Genomic DNA, 18,172 nt, shown 5'->3' with positions numbered 1-18,172 from the left:
GGGAAAGTAAGCTTGGTGTAGCAGAGTTCATGCCAAGGAAACCTTGATTTTCTTTATTTCTGTGGCACTAGGGTCACACTAAAGGCCTAGGAGAAAGACCAGAAAAAGTGAGAGCTGCAATGCATTTCTTCTTGTCGTATTGATTTACCTTTTTATGGGTGGTGGGGAGGTCTACAATTTTTCACTGGCCTTCCTAGCCTTCCTGGGCTCTTCTCACCTGCCAGCTGGAGGGGAGGTAAGCACCTCCAGAAGAATTACCAAAGGAGTCTCCCCCAACCTTCCCTATGGGAAAGGCAGAATGGGAGCATTCCAGCTTCAGCCAGTGCTCTGAAAAGAGATTCCAGTGTCTCTCTACCCAGCAGCAGCTGCAGAGGGACTCTGTGCCTCATTGCCAAGTACCATCCTCTCTCTCTATTCACCTCTGTCTCCTGTGGGAAAGAGAGGCAAAGAGTGTGCTTCCAACTCTTTCCTTGTTTTCCTTCCAGTCTTGGGAGCCGGGGATAGGTCAGGGACCGCAATGATGGAACTGGGGTGATCGCCATCCACCTCTGCAGTTGGAAGGAAGGGGTTTTTTTTTATTTGTCCTTGCTTTGCAGCAGGATGCTCCATTTGCCATGATGTGTTTAATTATCACCGCCTGTGCATAGTTAAAGCATCATACATGTATACAGTACCTAAGGAAAGATGAAGTAGGACTGTACTGCATCTTCTGTGTAGAGGGTGGGCATGGCCAAATAAGTGCATTTCATAAAAGGTGATCTTTGAAAGCTACAACTTTGAAAAAAACAAGTAGTTTGAACCAACAGAGCAGTAAAACAGGAGGGTGCTTCTTGGCAGATACTGCACAATTTAACCACTGCTTGTTACTCTATAGCACACATCAAGGCCATTTGAAAGCAGTTGTCTCCTTCCTGGTGAACAGCAGTTGTCTCCTTCCTGGTGGCCATCTGTCATCTACGATCTAGTTAAGATTCCTGCATTGCAGGGGGTTGGACCAGATGACCATTGGGATACCTTCCAACTCTACAATTCTATAATTCTATGATTTTGCTTGTCCTTAGATTTGTGAAGCTGCATGAGTCACTTGAGTGTCTGTTATGTATGGACTCTGCATAGCTGAATGTTGATGAGACACTGCTGTGCCCCCTGTGAAGTTCTTAATGACATGCTCTGTTTTGAATTGTGAAAAGATTTGCCAGTGAAGGGCCCCTCAGTTTATTTTGGCCTCCATTCTCTATTAACTGTTGCATTTTGTCACAGGAGAGTTTTGCATACACATTAATATTCATGCAAGTACACAAGTTCAGCAGGTAGTAATTGGAACACTTAATTTTACAAGGTGGTTGATGATCTGAATCATCATGGTTTTAGTGCCAATGGATACTTCCTGTTGCACTTTCTGATGTATAACATTATTGTTACAGAAACTGACACCTGGGAGTGCCTTAATCTTGTAGTGCCAACAATATTTTGCCAATAACTCAGTCCGGTTATTAGATCATGGATAGGCAAACTAAGGCCCGGGGGCTGGATCCGCCCCAATCACCTTCTAAATCTGGCTTGCGGACGGTCCGGGAATCAGCGTGTTTTTACATGAGTAGAATGTGTTCTTTTGTTTAAAATGCATCTCTGGGTTATTTGTGGGGCATAGTAATTCGTTCATATTTTTTCTCTCCAAAATATAGTCCGGCCCCCCACAAGATCTGAGGGACAGTGGACCAGCCCTCTGCTGAAAAAAATTGCCGACCCCCCTGTATTAGATGTTGCGCATCAGCCAGGAAAGGTTAAAAACAGTTGAATAGCTGCACTGATTGAGGAAGGATTTTTTCCGTAATAGTTCGAACTACAAGATCTTCAAGCACCTGGTTGTTCAGGTGTCTAATTAGATGCCTAGGAATAGCTAGGAAACAACATAGATATTGGACACTGATATTATGTGTTCCCTCATCAACATACTGGTCAGTTGACCTCTTGTGCACCAGATATATTTTCCAAACACACAAACAGCAGCCCTATTTAGAGTCCATTTAATACTCACTAAAACAGGAGTGGGGAACCTGTGGCCCTTCTTTGACTTTTAGCCATACATGGCATGGGCTAGTGGGAGTTGGAGGCCCTCAGCACCTGGAAGGCCAGAGGTATCTATCCCTACTGTAAAGAGAGATAGTATTAGAACAATATATTTGGTGAAAGTTACATCAGTGTAATTGTAACGACAGTCTGAATGCGGAGGGAGAAGTGGAGAGAAGGCTAACTAGTGCCGCCACCTTGGCTAAGATGACGGAATTCTGCCAAGGGGATTTGAGAAGAAAGAAATAAAAAGTCCTTCAAGCTGCGTAAATAACTTTATTGGAACTTCAAAAAGTAAGATATTCCTCACAATGGAAAGAGAATGATCTGTATTGCTACAGTGGAACCTCGTTTTTTGAGCGCCTCAGAAGCTGAATGCTTCGAAAGCCGAATGCCGAAAACCCAGAAGTAATTGCTTCCAAGGCGTGTTCCTCCATTTCTTCAATGGATTTTGCCGACCACCCATTGATCCTCAGTTTTCAAACATTTCGGAAGTTGAACAGTCTTCCAGAACAGATTACGTTCAAAAACCAAGGTGCCACTGTATTACTATGCAGGTGTTGCTCTTTTAATTATTTATAAACTGGAGAAATAGACCAACATTTAAAATTCTTGACAAGTGACTGCTCATATAAAATTGTCACATATATAGCTGAATATATTTTTGGTAGACGTTGAGTACAAAGTTCAAATTAATATATGTTTATTGAGGGTCATTAGTAAAGGGCAAAGCACTCTCTCCCTGCTGGCGTATATCAGGGCTTTTTCCTTTGTGGTAAAATACATGCCATGTTATCCCTAAACTTTTAAAAAAACAAAACACTTTTTAGGAAACTAATCATGAGTATCTGATGTGAAATCTTGTAAATGACTTAACAGTTTGTAATGAGCTGGTATGCATTTGATACAGACATATTAAGGAAAATAATTAGCACTGGATCTGCTGCTTGATCAGGCTTGTGAAACTGTCAAACAAGAAGAGGCACTTGTTTTAGATTCATTAAAATTCTTCAGCTGGAAAAAGGAATTTAAGATAAACTGGTCTTTGCTATCTGTTACAACAGATGATGGTAATAGTACTGCTAATTTTGAAATTATATTGAAAGGAAGTCATGACTTACTTGCATTATGATAGTGGTAAAAATAGCAAACTACTGTATTTTTTGCACCATAACACTCACTTTTTTCCTCCTAAAAAGTAAGGGGAAATGTCTGTGCGTGTTATGGAGGGAATGCCTACGGGTGGCATGCCTATGGATTTTCCTCCTCTAAAAACTAGGTGCGTGTTATGGTCGAGTGCGTGTTATAGAGCGAAAAATACAGTAATTTTATATGCATTATTTTTTTATGGCTTGAATTCTTAGGTTTGTAGAATTGTAGAGTTATCTGACTTGATGCATGTATTCTGCTCCGATACCAGACAGCCCTTAAAAATATGTCTTCCCTCTACCTCTCGGCCTCTCCTTTTGGGTGGGACCAGGTCTGCCATGAGCAGATAAACTCCCCAGCACACCCTCTTGTTTTGGGCATGTTTGCTCACTTTCCACATGTAGTGAATGATTGGAGACTGTAGTTAGTGGTGTATGTCTTGGTTCTGGTCAAATCCTCTGCTAGGCTAGAATGGGGGCATTCATCTGCCTGAATTACAGTGTATTTTAACTCTATCAGTATGAAATCTAAAACAGAGATTCCTAGAGATGCTTACACTTCACTCCAGCAGTTATCTTAATTTTTGCTTTTCATATATTTTTATCACAATGAAGTTAAGGCAGATTTCATAATGAGAAGCCTCTTTGGGTTGGTTTCATGCAGATATTCTATTTAGGTCTTTGACTATTGTACTGAAACACTTGAGGTTTGAAAATACAAACCCTGTACTTTGCATAGACTTCAAATGCTGAAGGTCCTCTCACATGATTGATATATGATAGCTGTTTGTTACTCTTCCCACCCTTTGTCTCTTGCTGTGTTAACATTTAGACTAGAGCTTTCTGAATTGTGTGCTGTAGCACGTTAGTGTGTCGGCTGCAGTGTGTGGGTGTGTCACACTCCTCCTGGGGCTGGAAAGGGGTTAACCTCCGGTTTGCTATGAAAACTAAATTACTATGTCACGAAATGGTACATGTCTAAAAAGTGTGTCACCAACATGAAAGGTTTGGGAAATTCTGGTTTAGATTGTAAGTTGTTTGGGCAGGGATGTTAGACTTAAAACTTCCATCAGCTCCATCGGTCAGATGTGATGGGATTAGTAGCCCAGCAATACTTGGAGGGCCACAGGGTTCTCACCCCTGTGCAGTTCTAAAAAGTGCTATTGATAATATGTAACAATAAATACTATTTAACTTTTCAGAGAGGCACACAAACCTGGTGTGATAGCATACTTAGAAATGAAACCTTCTGCCTATTCTTTTCTGTTATCTTTTTTTCCTTTGCGTTGCGATGCTTTATATTTAGCACAGTGGCACTATTATCCCTTTGCAGCTTTTCTCTCTGGTCCGTTAGTGTTCTTTTCTCAGCAGTATCTGATTACTCCCTTTGTATTGTGACGACACCCCCACCCTGAAGATACCCCATTGCATTGCACTTAATTTTGGGGAAAGCTTATGGTATCCACCAGCAAGTGAATTTGATTGAGGTATTCTTGAAACATGTCTGCATTGAAATTTTCTATACTTTTGAGTCAGTCCTGTAATGCTGTTCTTGCAGCGTAAGAGAAGCTTCTCTGCAAAACATAGTCAGTGGTGTAGAGAATTCTATGCCAACAACATTTTCAGAGTGGTTCAAAGTACATTGCTTGTGGTGGCTTCCTTTAAATTCTGAAAACCCTCCAGTGCTTAGGTGTCATTTGGAAGAAATGAAAGTTCTTTTAATTTGGAGTGGTTTCTAGTAGCCAGGGATAGAAAGTGATGCTTAATCACAGTTACATGGGGTTTTGCAGCTGATCAATTGTTAACTTGCAACAAACGGTTAGGTTTACGTAGTTTGTAAATGAAAATAATTACATAGCAGCAGACTTCCCTGTATGTACATGTGGGATATTTTTATCAGATGCAGTTCTGTGCACTGTTACTTGCTGTTGTTTTTAAATAAATTGTACTTCTTTGTCACTTCAGGTCCAAGAGCTTCACTCACTTTTTTCCTCCTAAAAAGTAAGGGGAAATGTCTGTGCGTGTTATGGAGGGAATGCCTACGGGGGGCATGCCTACGGATTTTCCTCCTCTAAAAACTACGTGCGTGTTATGGTCAGGTGCGTGTTATAGAGCGAAAAATACGGTAAATTGTACTTCTTTGTTTGTCACTTCAGGTCCAAGAGCTTGTTCTTGACAACTGCAGATCAAACGAAGGCAAAATTGAGGGGCTGTCAGGAGAGTTTATCAACTTGGAGTTTCTTAGTTTAATAAACGTTGGACTGACATCTGTCTTGAATCTCCCTAAACTCCCAAAGTTGAAAAAGGTAAGACCTGGGTGGGAGATGATTGGGTTTTCATATCTGCACAGTGTTGCTAATTCCCATTTCTATAAATGATCTTAATATGGCTACAAATCAAATGGCTGTTTTTCTCCTTTGCTTTCTAAAATGTAATCATAGATTTAGATATATGCTGAGCTCCTATGACACTGACACATCCCTCTTTCAGCCCACAGTCCTTTGTCTCGGGTGTTTTTCTAGACCCAACTCTTGTTTTGGGGCTCAGTCTGGACAAATACATAATTGGGCAGGGAGGGGGAAAGGAGCAGATTGCAAAATGAGTCCTAATGAGAGCAGTACTGGAAAAATGAATGAAGTGGATCCAAACTCATTTTTAAAATCATTTTGGAGGAAGATAGCAAAGAGGAAGAGATGAAGCAGAAATTGTTACTGTACCTGTTGCTGGTGTTGTGGATCTTGATTAAGATTTGGAGAGTTCAGTGGCAAAAGCACATTGCCGTTGCAATCTGCCTTTTGGAATGGTGGCTGTCTATGGAGGTGTGGTTGGGCAAGTTGTGGTACTCGTGGGTCACAGTGTTGCTGTGGGTATCAAATATTTGTATTTGATGGCACTTCTTCCCTTCCCTTCCTTTCCCTTCCTCACCCCCCCCCCCCCCGCAAAAAAAAAAGACCCAGAGCTGTGGCAGGATGAGTTGCCTGCAAAATACTTGTTGCAATGGGACCTGTAAGTCAGAGGAGCAGAACTACATACTGCATCATGGTTAGGAGCCAGAGGTGTGAAGATAGCATATTGTAGCTCATTGAAATAGCAGAAATAGGGAAAGGCTTTAATTTTGTCTTGTCCTCCCAAGCTTCTTGGCTACTCCACTATTAAGAGATTAATTACTTTGCATTGTAATTTTGTAGAGGAATGTTATGAAAAGGGTTTGTTTGGGAATAGTGATGTGGACTTTCCATAATTTTTTCCAGTCTCCCAAAACAATTGGGATTTGATCTAGCATGTTTGACTTCTATTAGTTTCTTAACGTAAATATGACATATTCATTTTATGTGCTCTATAAATATCTCAAAACATTTTTCCAAAAGTACGTGCACTGAGATATTTTGATTAGGGAGAAAATCAGTAAAATACACAATGTGGTTAAATGTTATGTTCCAAGTCTTACCTGAAAATTACTTTTTATGATAATAAGTCTAAATATTTTATGACATAATTCAACAGCATACACTTATATGTTTAAATGTTAAGCGGGGAATGAAGGCACTGAAAACTGTTACCACAGAAGTGTGTCACAAAAGGTAGAGTAAGTTTAGAAGGGAGAAGAAATCAAATGAGTTTTAGAACTTAGTGTTGTATGTAGCAAAATCTTGATACCCGTTTTTCCATTAGAAGAGTTCAGTTTCAGGAGAGGTATCTGTAGCATAGAATTTGGTCCTTAGTTCTTTCCCTCCCAATATTTATTCAAATAGCTCACCCTTCAGCAGAGCTGAAAATACCTATTTGGAGATGCTAATATGTATGTGGAACTCTGCAAAGGGGAGAGTGATTTGGAGCAGGAAAGTGGTAGGTAGGTTTTTGGTACCAAATTCTGCTCCTGAAACTATTTTTCCTCAATGAATGCAGTCATTTGACTTTTAAGAGTATTTGCATGTAAAGCGTAGTCAGCATGAGAAACAATTTAAGGACGTGCTTATAAATGGCTGAGATCTGAGGGCAGGCTTGTTTCACAAGCATTCCCATATTATGCTGGTGGTGCAAGTTGTACATTAGGTTCTTTTATCAGATAATGGATTGATACACAATAAAGATCAAAGTCCTTATCTCTTAGGTAATTTGGGTGAAACTAAGATTTTAGCTAGCTCTGAAATACATAGTCAGCTTCCATATTATATGTCTAATTGGCAGATTTTCCAAGATTTCTGAAGCCATCCCATAAAATGTTGAAGTTAGCCCGTTGCACCCAAGAACCTTAACTATAATCAGAACTTCCTTCATAAGGATTCCATACAAGCACAAAACTCAGTGGGTTGGATCCAGAGAAAATTGAGCGGAGCTCCAAACTCACAACAGTGTTTTTCTGGCTTTCTTGCTCCCTGTGCCCCTGAAAAGCTACTCCTGAGAGTCCAAGGACCATCTGGGATACCATGGGAGGGGGCATTGGACAGTAGTAGCAGGATGGGAATCAGGAGGAATTTGGTGAGCTTCCCTTGGCAAGTAGAAGTGCTTTTTTGCTCATGCAAGACATCTCTGGATCCCAGCTGACCTGGGATTAAAAAAATACATAAAATACATTGTATGGGGGGGATTTAAAATGTGGGTAAAGTAAGTAGTAGTTGGCTTCTTGTTGCCATGATGATTTCACTTCCATGACTGCTACTCAACATCCCTCTTACACACTTAACTAATTTTTCTACCAACCTACCTCTAATAAGCAGGGGGAAATAGTGTATATTAAACCTATACGCAAATATATTTCTTGCAAGGAAACACTACATTTTCTTGGTATGTGGTGTGGAACACACACACGTGTGTTAGTTGCTCCTGTTGATAGAGCTTATTTAGAATGAGAGGTATTGAACAACTAACATTTTCATAAAGGAATGTAGCTGAATTGGGATCCTCTCTGTTTTTTTAAAGAAAAATGTCAAGATGGGAGACTATAATCTCAGTCTAGACCAGGATTCCAGTTCAGGAATGTGCTGCTAGGGAAGCCAACATTTTTTGTTTGCTTGTTGGAGCTTACATGCAAGCAAAATGGGCATGCTAACTAAAATACACGTAGAGTAGAAAGAATGAGAATAGGGCCTTTCACAGTTGCTTCACGAGTAAAATATTTTGTTAAGGAAGTTGTCTGTGTGTATATGTGCAAGACTGATAGTGTTAAATGGCTACCACATATAAAGTTAAAATGCGAATTTTAATAATTAGCATGGTTGGCCATCATCTTAAATCTTGACCCCCAAAACTAAATTGCACATTTCGATTTCAAACTTAGTGCCCCCCAGGTGGTCAACTGTAGAAACGCTGATTTGGCAAAAGCAAGTTCATTGACCTCATGGACTTAAGTACTGTACAAGGATTGTTCGTTATGGCAGTTCCCTAATTCAGCTTTACATTAATTCAGCAATTTTGTTGCCCGCTTAAATAGCACCTTGTTCAGATTCTCTCATGACAACATACCAGTACTGTGGGTATGGTCCAGCTAAAAGTTAAGGAGCTGTAAGTCCTATTGATTTCAGTGATGACTGAGGATTAAGATAAATTTAAGAGCCATTGGACTTAATCTCAGGAAAGTGGGTATAGGATTGGAGCCTAAATGCCAAATTACATGTCAAGTGGTGCTGCTCCTTGTCCCCTGTGTTGCAGAGGCTTTATTTCCCTCCACTAGAAGTCAGGTATTTAGAGTTTCTGGTCCCATGCTGTGAAACATTCTTCAAGCAGAGATTTGGCAGGCATTCCTGCTTTTCATTTTCAAGTGTCTCTTGAAGACATCTATTTATATAGACAGGCATATGCAACTATTGAATTGTATTTTTTTTTAATCAGCCAGTCATTTTAATATTCCTATACTTTTAAAATGTTTTTTTTATTGTGTATAGTGTGTACACCACTAGATTGTATTTTATGAATTGGTGGTATATAAGTACTTTTATAAATGAATAATACCATGCTATAGCAACCTAAACATTTAGCTGCCATCCTAAGCACATAGTAATGAGTAAGACCCATTAAACCGTGGGTCTTACATCCCAGTAGATATGCATAGGATTACATTGTTGGTGCCTTTTATTTATTTGCAAGAGGAACAGAATAATTGTATAGAATGTATTTTACTGCACCAACTCCAATAACTTTCATTTATTTCAGCATTTCAATCTGTTCAGGCTTTTTCATCTGATGTATGTTTTGGAGCAAAGTGATTTTTTTAAAAAGAAGAGGCTGTTATGTAACCATGTTTGACCATGAGGCTTCTCTTAAGAAAATGGCTGAGCAACAGAGCTGTATTGGTGTTAGGTGTAATCATCAAAAACCTAGGTCAGCAATTTTGTTAGCCTTGGAAAAACATAGAGCCCATTTACTCTACAGACTTAGCCTAGAATGCTATGTGCACACTTACCTGGGAGTAATTATGATTGAACTTAATAGGACTTGCATAGGATTGCACAGGTAAAACTGTGTTCATAATCCTTCCCGCTTCGCAGTCAGCCTTGGGAACTGAAGTCCTTGAAAGGGAAAGGAACTTCTAACAAAGAATTTCTAGCACCCCATCAAAGTTCAGTTCCTGGGATTCACTGGAAACCATGACAACTAAACTGGTAGAAAACCATTGGTAATGTATATTATACCCATAGCTGATTGTATATGTTTCATGCTGTGAAAGACTGGAGCCATTAGGACAGACATGGGGAATTTGCCCCCCAGTTTGCTCTTTCCAAACCATGCCCCCTCCCCATCCCACAGTGAACAGCTCATGCAGGAAGAGATCTTGAAGTCAAACTGAAAGAGGGAAAATACATATATATGTTTTGGCCTCACCCTCTTTGGATATGCAACCATTTCCTCCCTGCCCCTCCCCCCAAGGAAATTCAGCCCTTGGGGCAAGGGGAGGTTTCCCACTGTGCATGCAGTGATGTAGCAACCTCTTCCTGATGTAAGCTAACATGGTGTAATTGGGAATATTTATTACAGCATTGCACTGCAACTCAGTGAGCACAAATTTCTAGCTTCTATTGCCAGATATTTTTATGAATGCTTTTTGTGGGGGCGGGCAGGCAAGCATAAATTTAAGTATTGATCTGGATAAATATTATTTGAATCTCAGCCTTGTGGATGTTTTGCTTTTAACTGCACTGTTGCTGATATGTTCAGTATTTTGCCTTTTGTGGTTCCTGTTGCAGCTTGAACTCAGTGACAACCGAATTTCTGGAGGTCTTGATGTATTAGCAGAAAAACTTCCAAACCTCACACATCTAAACCTCAGTGGAAACAAGCTGAAGGATATCAGTACCTTGGAGCCATTGGTATGTTCTTAATGGGTTAAAAAAATCTTATGCCTCTCTGGGGTTTAAATGCAGAGATTATCATTCAAAAGAGGGCCTTTCCCCAAAAAAGGCAGTCTACAGTTTGATACCAACATAGATGCCTTGCTTAGGTCATTTTTCTGGGCACTAAGTAAATGTATGACCAAATCAAGACACCTGAAGCAAGCAATATACCTCTTATGACATTTCATAGCTGATGCTCTAGTTCTCAAACATACTGGCCCCAAACATACTGACCCTAATCCAGCTTTAGTAATGAGCAACAAGTAAGCCCCTGGATGGGGATATGCTTCCCCATCTGCTTCAAAAGATGTATCTAGCAAGGTCAGCAGAGGCCAAATGAACATTTGTGTGTGCATTTTCCAGATTCAAATCTACATCAGCTACATAGGCGGAAGCCAAGTTAGCATTTATATCTTAAGCCCGTATCCCATTACTTTTGGTAATGAATATGTTTTCATGTTAACCTTTTTAGTTTATTGGTTTCAGTCAAATTAGACTCCTCTTTCTGTGTCTGGCAGATTTTGATTTTATATCTGATTTGTCTATAAAAATGGATGTTATCAGAACATTTAATTCCATACTTCAGCCATGATGATGTGCAGTCAGAATTCTAAACTCAGTTGCTACAAATCCACTTGCCATCTATCCTGTTTGGCAGAATGAGTTAAAATAGGAATCGTGTGTTGCCTGTTGTGCAGCATAACTTCATTGTTGTCAAACATGGAACATATTGACTGGAAATTATGACAAAAACTCATATTCTGTTTGTTGTACCTTGTTTCTTCAAGGATTTCCTAAAATCACTAGTCAAGTAACTTGTATTAATCTATAAATTATGTTAATAGTATCAAGTCAAATTAGAAGTTGATTTGCTTTTATTCCAGATAGTAGATTCATTTTTCTGCTTAGTATCTGTTTGCTAATGATATCATAACTCAAGCAAGCATCTTAATTTCACCATGCAAAAATGGAATATTTAAAGGCAGTTTATATGGTGTCTAGAATCAAAGCAGCAATACTTACCTTAGACTGTACTACTTTAGCATGCAGGTGGCAGATGATGTTGCTGATACATTGTTTATTTTCATCATCATCATCAATCTTTATTACGGTCCAGAGACCCAACAAAACATTACAAATTAATACAGAGTTCATACAGTCTACCTCCAGGTTAATCAAGCACTTTGTTTGGAATATAGGGCTCGTTTGTTCTTGCAACCACCGATAAAAACTTTGCCACTGCCAACGTTCTAGCTTTTGTCCGGTCTTCCAGTAGGAACCTGGAAGTCCAAAAAGTTTTACCAATTTATTTACTGATTTTTTAAAAGACTTCGGTGATCATCTGGTCTAACCCCTTGCAATGCAAGAATCTTTCACTCAACATGGGGCTTGAACCCACAACCCTGAGGTTTATTTTTGTTTGAATTAATTTTTCAAAGGAGCACCTTTTATGAGGTGATTCATGAGTTACAGTTGTCTCCAGGTGAATTTCCAGTCATCTGAGTTTCTGGTTCATTGCACGGAGAGGAACTTGTAGATGTAGAGTGTAGTAATGATACTTAATAACATTATATAGAGCTTTAAAATGCTCAAAGTGCTTCACATATATTCCTCAGTTACTGTGTATCTTTACAAGATTTTTATAAAGTAGATCAAGATTAAACCCATACTGCAGGTGGAGTTCAAAATAGTGTACCAAACAAGGAAAGAGTTGATTCCACCCATGTAAGATCCAATGTGATTAGGCCAAAATATCCCCCCATTTTGAAGATAACTAGATAACTGCTTCAGCTAGTTGTTCAGCATTTTCCTCACAAAAGTATTAGGATGAAGCACCTGAAAATAAACTTCCATGTTACCAAGTTTTAGGCAGAGCCTTGACAAACATGCCGTCCCCGTCCCCCCAATTATCCAGTGGTTGCTTCTTGTCCATGCAATAATAACTTGACTTGTTTGCAATTTTAGAAAAAATTGGACTCTCTGAAGAGCCTTGACCTGTTCAACTGCGAGGTAACAAACTTAAATGACTACCGAGAGAGTGTCTTCAAGCTTCTTCCTCAGCTCACCTACCTGGATGGATATGATCAGGAAGATAAAGAAGCCTCTGACTCAGATTGTGAAGTAGATGGCGTTGATGAGGAAGACGAGGAAGGTGAAGAAGGTGAGGACAGGCATTGTTACTTTTGGGTGGAGAATGTCCAATTCTTAGCGATGGTCTCCAACCTAAAAATTGCACTTGCCTCATTTTCGTCTAGAATTTTAATTGCAGAAGGACTGGTGCTGAGTTAAGATGGCACATTATATACTCATATCCTTCTGAAATGTGCTGGCACCATAACTCAGACAAAAAAATGCTATAGCCACCTCTTAAGACTTCCCTTAAGTCACATTGCAAGGAAATGGTGTGTTGTTTTTAGTATGCGTACATCTTTAAAAGATAGATACTTCCACTCCAGAAATGTAACTGGATCTTCTCATGTTACAGATGTAAACTTATTTCTGCAACCATAGGATGCTGAGAAGTTACTCCTTTGTTACGTCTTCAGGAGTCTGGTGGCAGTTCACAAATTGCTGCAATAGCCTTGCACTCACAAAATCTGCAGGCTCTTTTTAGATTAGAGTATCTTGTGTACTGCTTAGCATACAACCTACACTAAGAGTGTGAGAGACTAGATGCTAAATTCTGGTAGCTTATTAATGTATTTGAAGTGTTGGTGGGTATTAACACAGCCTCGTGAGCCACTCTCATGTACCAAGTACCAGTTGCTGTTGGGTTAGCAGTAGAAAGAGCCACAGTTGGAATGAGTGTTGCATTGTGGTGCTGCCACAGATACATATTCTTTTCTTTAGTCACAGCTTCAAAAGAGCTGTTTGTTACTCTTGCTTGCTCTCTTGCGACTGAATTACAGTGGAACCTTGGGTTGCGAACGTGATCGTGCAGGAGGCACGTTCGCAACCTGCAGCCCTGTGTCTGCTCACGCGCGTGACACGATTCAGCGCTTATGGGCAAAGCGTGATTAAGTGCTTCTGCGCATGCGCGAGTGCCGAAACCCAGAAGTAACCCGGTACTTCCAGGTTTGGTGTGGTCCGTAACCCGAAAATGTGCCACCCACAGCGTTCACAATCTGAGGTATGACTGTACTTCCAATGATTAATGAGTAATTTGGGGTAGGGAGCTGGGAAAGAACCTTTCTGTTTCTCTGTTATTTACAATTGTTTATCAGTAGCAATTCAGGCAGTTTGACCATACAGTCACTTGCACTGGAGGGCTTGCAACCCAGGAAGGCTGGCGTGAAGGCTCTGACTGTTTCTATGCAGTGTTGAATTGGTTGCAGTCAGTTATGTTGGATCTTGCTGTCATTACTTTTTTCATTTATAGTCATTATCAGATCGTTTCCCATCACATTTGTTTTGTGCTTGAAAGCTTCTTTGAGAAATTAAAGGGGCTTACCAGAGCACTTCTGCAGTGTCCTGGTCCACACTTAAAAGTAACCCATCAGTTTGTTTGGCCTAACTGATTTTTTTAGATGTCCGAACCCTGCCCAGGGTTTCTGACAACAAACCACGGTCTGATGCCATGGTTTGTTGTTGGCTTACAAATTGTGGACTGTTTTAACTTTGACTTGGTGTTGGCACACAAACATGGCAGCTTTGCTTAACCATGACTTATTTGCCTACTTTGCCCAAAATACTCATCAAGCTGCAGAGTCATAAGGCACAAGTGGCTGAAAAATGAGACTGCGTGCAAGGCTAGGCGGTTCTTGCTTGCGCTTTTCCCGAAGAAGACCTCCCTCCTAACTTTGCCTGGCAACAGATTCCTTTCCTGATCCCACTACTCCACAAAAAGTCCTCTCTTGCGAGCCAGATGGCTTCACTTCACAGCTGCTGTTGTTCCAGGAAAGGGAAATTTAAATGGACTGCAGTCCACCTAGCTAAAATGAAATATAAAGGAATAAATCGGAAAGCAGCAGCAAAACAAACAGTATACTACAACATATTTAAGATTCTTAACTAAAAGGTTAAAAAAAAGAGCAACTGGAACAGTAGTTTAAGACATGCAAAACATCTAAAACACTTCTTTTTTGGGGGGGGGCGGAAGGCATGACCTTTTCAAACAACACTGTCCTGCCCTTTGCAATAGCCTCATGCAGCTTAAAACTTCACAGTAATTAGCACCTTTTACAGCAAAATCCTCACTGAAGAGATGTTTCAGAGGACAATCTCCATGGCACCACAATGGCTTCTAAAGAAGTTTGACAGATTCATGGAGGTTAAGGCCATCAGTGCACTTAGGTCCTGCTTTCAGGCTTGTCATCAGCATCTGGTTGGCCACTGTGAGAACAGGGTGCTAGACTAGATGGACAATTGGTCTGATCCAGCAGGCTGCTCTTTTGAACTCTCAGTAGTAAAGGTAAAGGGGCCCCTGACCATTGGGTCCAGTCGTGACCGACTCTGGGGTTGCAGCGCTCATCTCACTTTACTGGCTGAGGGAGCCGGCATACAGCTTCTGGGTCATGTGGTCAGCATGACTAAGCTGCTTCTGGTGAACCAGAGCAGTGCACAGAAACGCCGTTTGCCTTCCCGCCAGAGCGGTACCTATTTATCTACTTGCACTTTGACGTGCTTTCGAACTGCTAGGTTGGCAGGAGCAGGGACCGAGCAACGGGAGCTCACCCCGTTGTGGGGATTCGAACTGCCGACCTTCTGGTCGGCAAGTCCTAGGCTCTGTGGTTTAACCCACCCATGTCCCTTGAAGTCTCAGTACTTTTGACTAAAAACCAGGAGGCCAAACAGGAGGTGTTGGTGTTTAGAAGTTGAAGGGAGAGGAGATGGTATGGATCAGTCCATTCTGAGAGCAGCTGGGGAGATCTCATTGTGTTCATGCAGCTAACAATGGTAAAGGCGTTGGGGGTGAGGTGAGGTAATGTTGGGGTTAAGGCACCACAAAGAACAGTATATCAGGCAGGCAATGAGGAATAGGTGGGGGATAGAACAAACCAAGCTTCAACTATGGTTTGTTTGGTCATCTGTGGGGCAGCTCATTGTTTCTTAAATATACCATGCCTTCGTGTTGCTGTGGTGAATGAGGCCAGTGTATATTGAGTATACCCACTTACGTAGTTGGGAATTCTGTTTGTTCGTGTATTCTTGTTATTTGTTAGTCTCCTAATTATGATTTTTATTAAATTTGTTGATCACTGCAGTGTTTAGCCACCATACAGTACAAAGTTTAAACAATACAGTAGGTATGTTAAGACAGTTATAAACTTTCCTAACTTTTAGAAAAATGAAGGTTAACTATAAGGAAAGTTATAGAAACCATTTCTTTCTCAGAAGGTGAGGAAGAAGATGAAGAAGAGGAGGAAGATGGTGAGGAGGAGGAGTTTGATGAGGAAGATGAGGATGAAGAAGGAGAAGAAGGAGAAGACGAGGAAGACGAAATCAGCGGAGAGGTTAGTTAAAAGTATTTCCTGCTTTTATGCTTTCTGTGTTGAAACCTGAGAGGCTTATCTGCCAAGTAGCAAAAAGAGTAACTGGATCTGCCTTCCTGCTTGCTTGGAGGTGAAATTGCTGAGTGATGTTTGAGCGGCATCCTTATGTATGACCTGGCAAAGGCAGCTGGAACAGTGAGCGGGCCTCCCACTACCAGAATAACTGAAATAATGAAACCTTCTATTCTGGATTACCCAATTTATGTTCTGTCATTGGTCTGCCTCTGCGTGTTGCACACTGTCTGGCTGTTGCTTGGTTGCAAGCTTCAGCCAAGGTGACAGTAAAGAGACTTGGCTGCAGCAGCATGCATCACTGCTTCTCTGCTGATGTCATCCAGTGTCTTTCGTTATCCAGCAGAGATTGAGAATACCTCCTACCAGGAGGTATCATGCAAATGGGAGGAAAAGTGCTACTCTTTCAGTTGCAAACATGCTTATATTTTCAGGAGGAGGAGTTTGGACGTGATGGGGAAGAGGAGGAGGAGGACGAGGAAGAAGAGGAGGATGAAGGTATGCTCAAAGTTTCAAACCAATTCCTTAATTATATGAATCTCCAGCATGACAGGATATGGATGCGAATGGGATGAAGAGGACAAGAAGGCGACAGAAAATATTTTAGATGCTTAGCCCAACCCATCCAAAATATTGTGTTAAGTAAAGCCGTTCCATTTTAGATGGGAAGTGCAAGTAAAGACAGCAAGGATGTGTGGCTCTAGATTTTTTCCCTATTGTTGGGTTGTTGGGGTACAAGCCTTGGTGGCTGTGGCCAGCCAGTGGCCTCCAAACCCTTAAAGGTGGGAAGTACTTGGTGCTTGTTGAACTTCCTTCAACTGAGTGAGTGAGCCACTGTGCTAGTAAATTACTGAAATGCTAGAATGGAGACTTTGCTGGAGCCCAGAATACGTTTATGGGATAATACAGTTGTACCGCTGCCCTTTTATCAGATGATGAAATGTATTTTTTCCTCTGGTCATTGTACAGATGAAGAAGACAGTGGGAAAGGTGAAAAGAGAAAAAGAGAAGCAGATGACGAAGGGGATGAAGAAGATGACTAAGGCCTTCTGTGTCCCCAAAGGACTGTTCAGTATTGCTTGGGCCACCCCTTGGATGATCTGTGACTTGAGGAGCACTTGAGGCACATTGTAGTTGTCTAAACAAGCCCCTTCCCCCCTCGGGTGCAGCACTCAAAGAGCCAAAGAGTCGGCCTTTCCTGTGACATTCCACATACCCTGCAGCTGATCTCCTCCAGGTGGTTACAGATCTAGCCCTCTTGGGCTAGCACCTTCACTTATCCCCTTGGGGTTCCCAGGCCTTCATCTCCCACTGTTGCCATAGCAAGAAGAACGAGTGTGATGGGTCAGTCCTGGTTGTCAGGGGCTACACACTACCCACTGACTGTAGTCCCTTTTTTACTTTCTGTGCAAAAAGGCTTTGTAAATAGAGTCCTAATGTTTTGGGGACTGTTCTTCATGCTTTGCTTTCCCTGCCTTCCTTTTCCTTTTCTAAGCTGTTGGATATTTTTTACATTAGGATGTTTTATGCAACAACAGAAAAGTATTTTTAAGAACTTGAAATGAAATAAACGTTATTTGGTAAACTAATCTTGCAAAGTTGTTATGTTCAGACTTAATCTGAAATTCTGTGGCCTTCTCATTTCTCTAAAACCACATTATGGGCAGGGTTGTGTATACTCTGCATTATTTTTTTAAAAAAATTGTACCAGCAGAAGCTAGATTCCTTGACCCATGTAAATTCCTTGGTTTACATAATTTATTCTGCTTCTGCTAGTCAAGGAGATGAACAATGAATTATGTGGGATATTGAAGCCATAACCACTAGAAATCTTCAGACCTTACAAGGATTTTAGCCACAGATTTAAAAACCCACCTTACTGCCCATTAAGGATGGACTTTTTTAAAAAAAAACTAAGATTTTCAGGTTGCTGATTTCCATGGTCAATACCAAATTTTGTGATTTTTGTGTGTGTGTGCTCATAGTAAACTGTAGAATACACCCAGTGCTGAAGACAAGCCTTTGTTATTTAGACACCCTTTATTCTTAAATGCAGTGATTGAACTTGGTCTTTTACACCCACTTTGCAAATAATATTGCCCTAAATCTCTGAACCACAATA

At 40.8% G+C, this 18,172-nt stretch overlaps 1 protein-coding gene across 3 annotated transcripts; it reads left to right on the top strand.

The window, feature by feature from the left end:
* The first annotated feature begins 121 nt into the window (after window positions 1–121).
* On the top strand, window positions 122–17,639 carry ANP32B (acidic nuclear phosphoprotein 32 family member B). 3 transcript variants are annotated; one of them, XM_080987008.1, is made up of 7 exons: window positions 122–235; window positions 5,375–5,524; window positions 10,400–10,522; window positions 12,512–12,707; window positions 15,884–15,999; window positions 16,485–16,548; window positions 17,020–17,639. In XM_080987008.1, the coding sequence occupies exons 1-7, from the start codon at window positions 155–157 to the stop codon at window positions 17,091–17,093; spliced, it is 804 nt and encodes a 267-aa protein (XP_080843134.1). In that variant the 5' UTR covers window positions 122–154; the 3' UTR covers window positions 17,094–17,639. The 3 variants fall into 3 exon arrangements, with proteins under 3 accessions (XP_080843134.1, XP_080843133.1, XP_080843135.1); XM_080987007.1 differs by having other exon boundaries at window positions 15,881–15,999; XM_080987009.1 differs by lacking the exon at window positions 122–235 and adding an exon at window positions 2,607–2,627 and having other exon boundaries at window positions 15,881–15,999.
* The last annotated feature ends 533 nt before the right edge of the window (window positions 17,640–18,172 follow it).

This window comes from Podarcis pityusensis, assembly GCF_964106645.2.
Source record: "Podarcis pityusensis genome assembly, chromosome: 17".
NCBI lineage: Eukaryota > Metazoa > Chordata > Lepidosauria > Squamata > Lacertidae > Podarcis > Podarcis pityusensis.
Note: the sequence above shows the minus strand (reverse complement) of the source record. Positions and strands in the feature narration are given on the sequence as shown.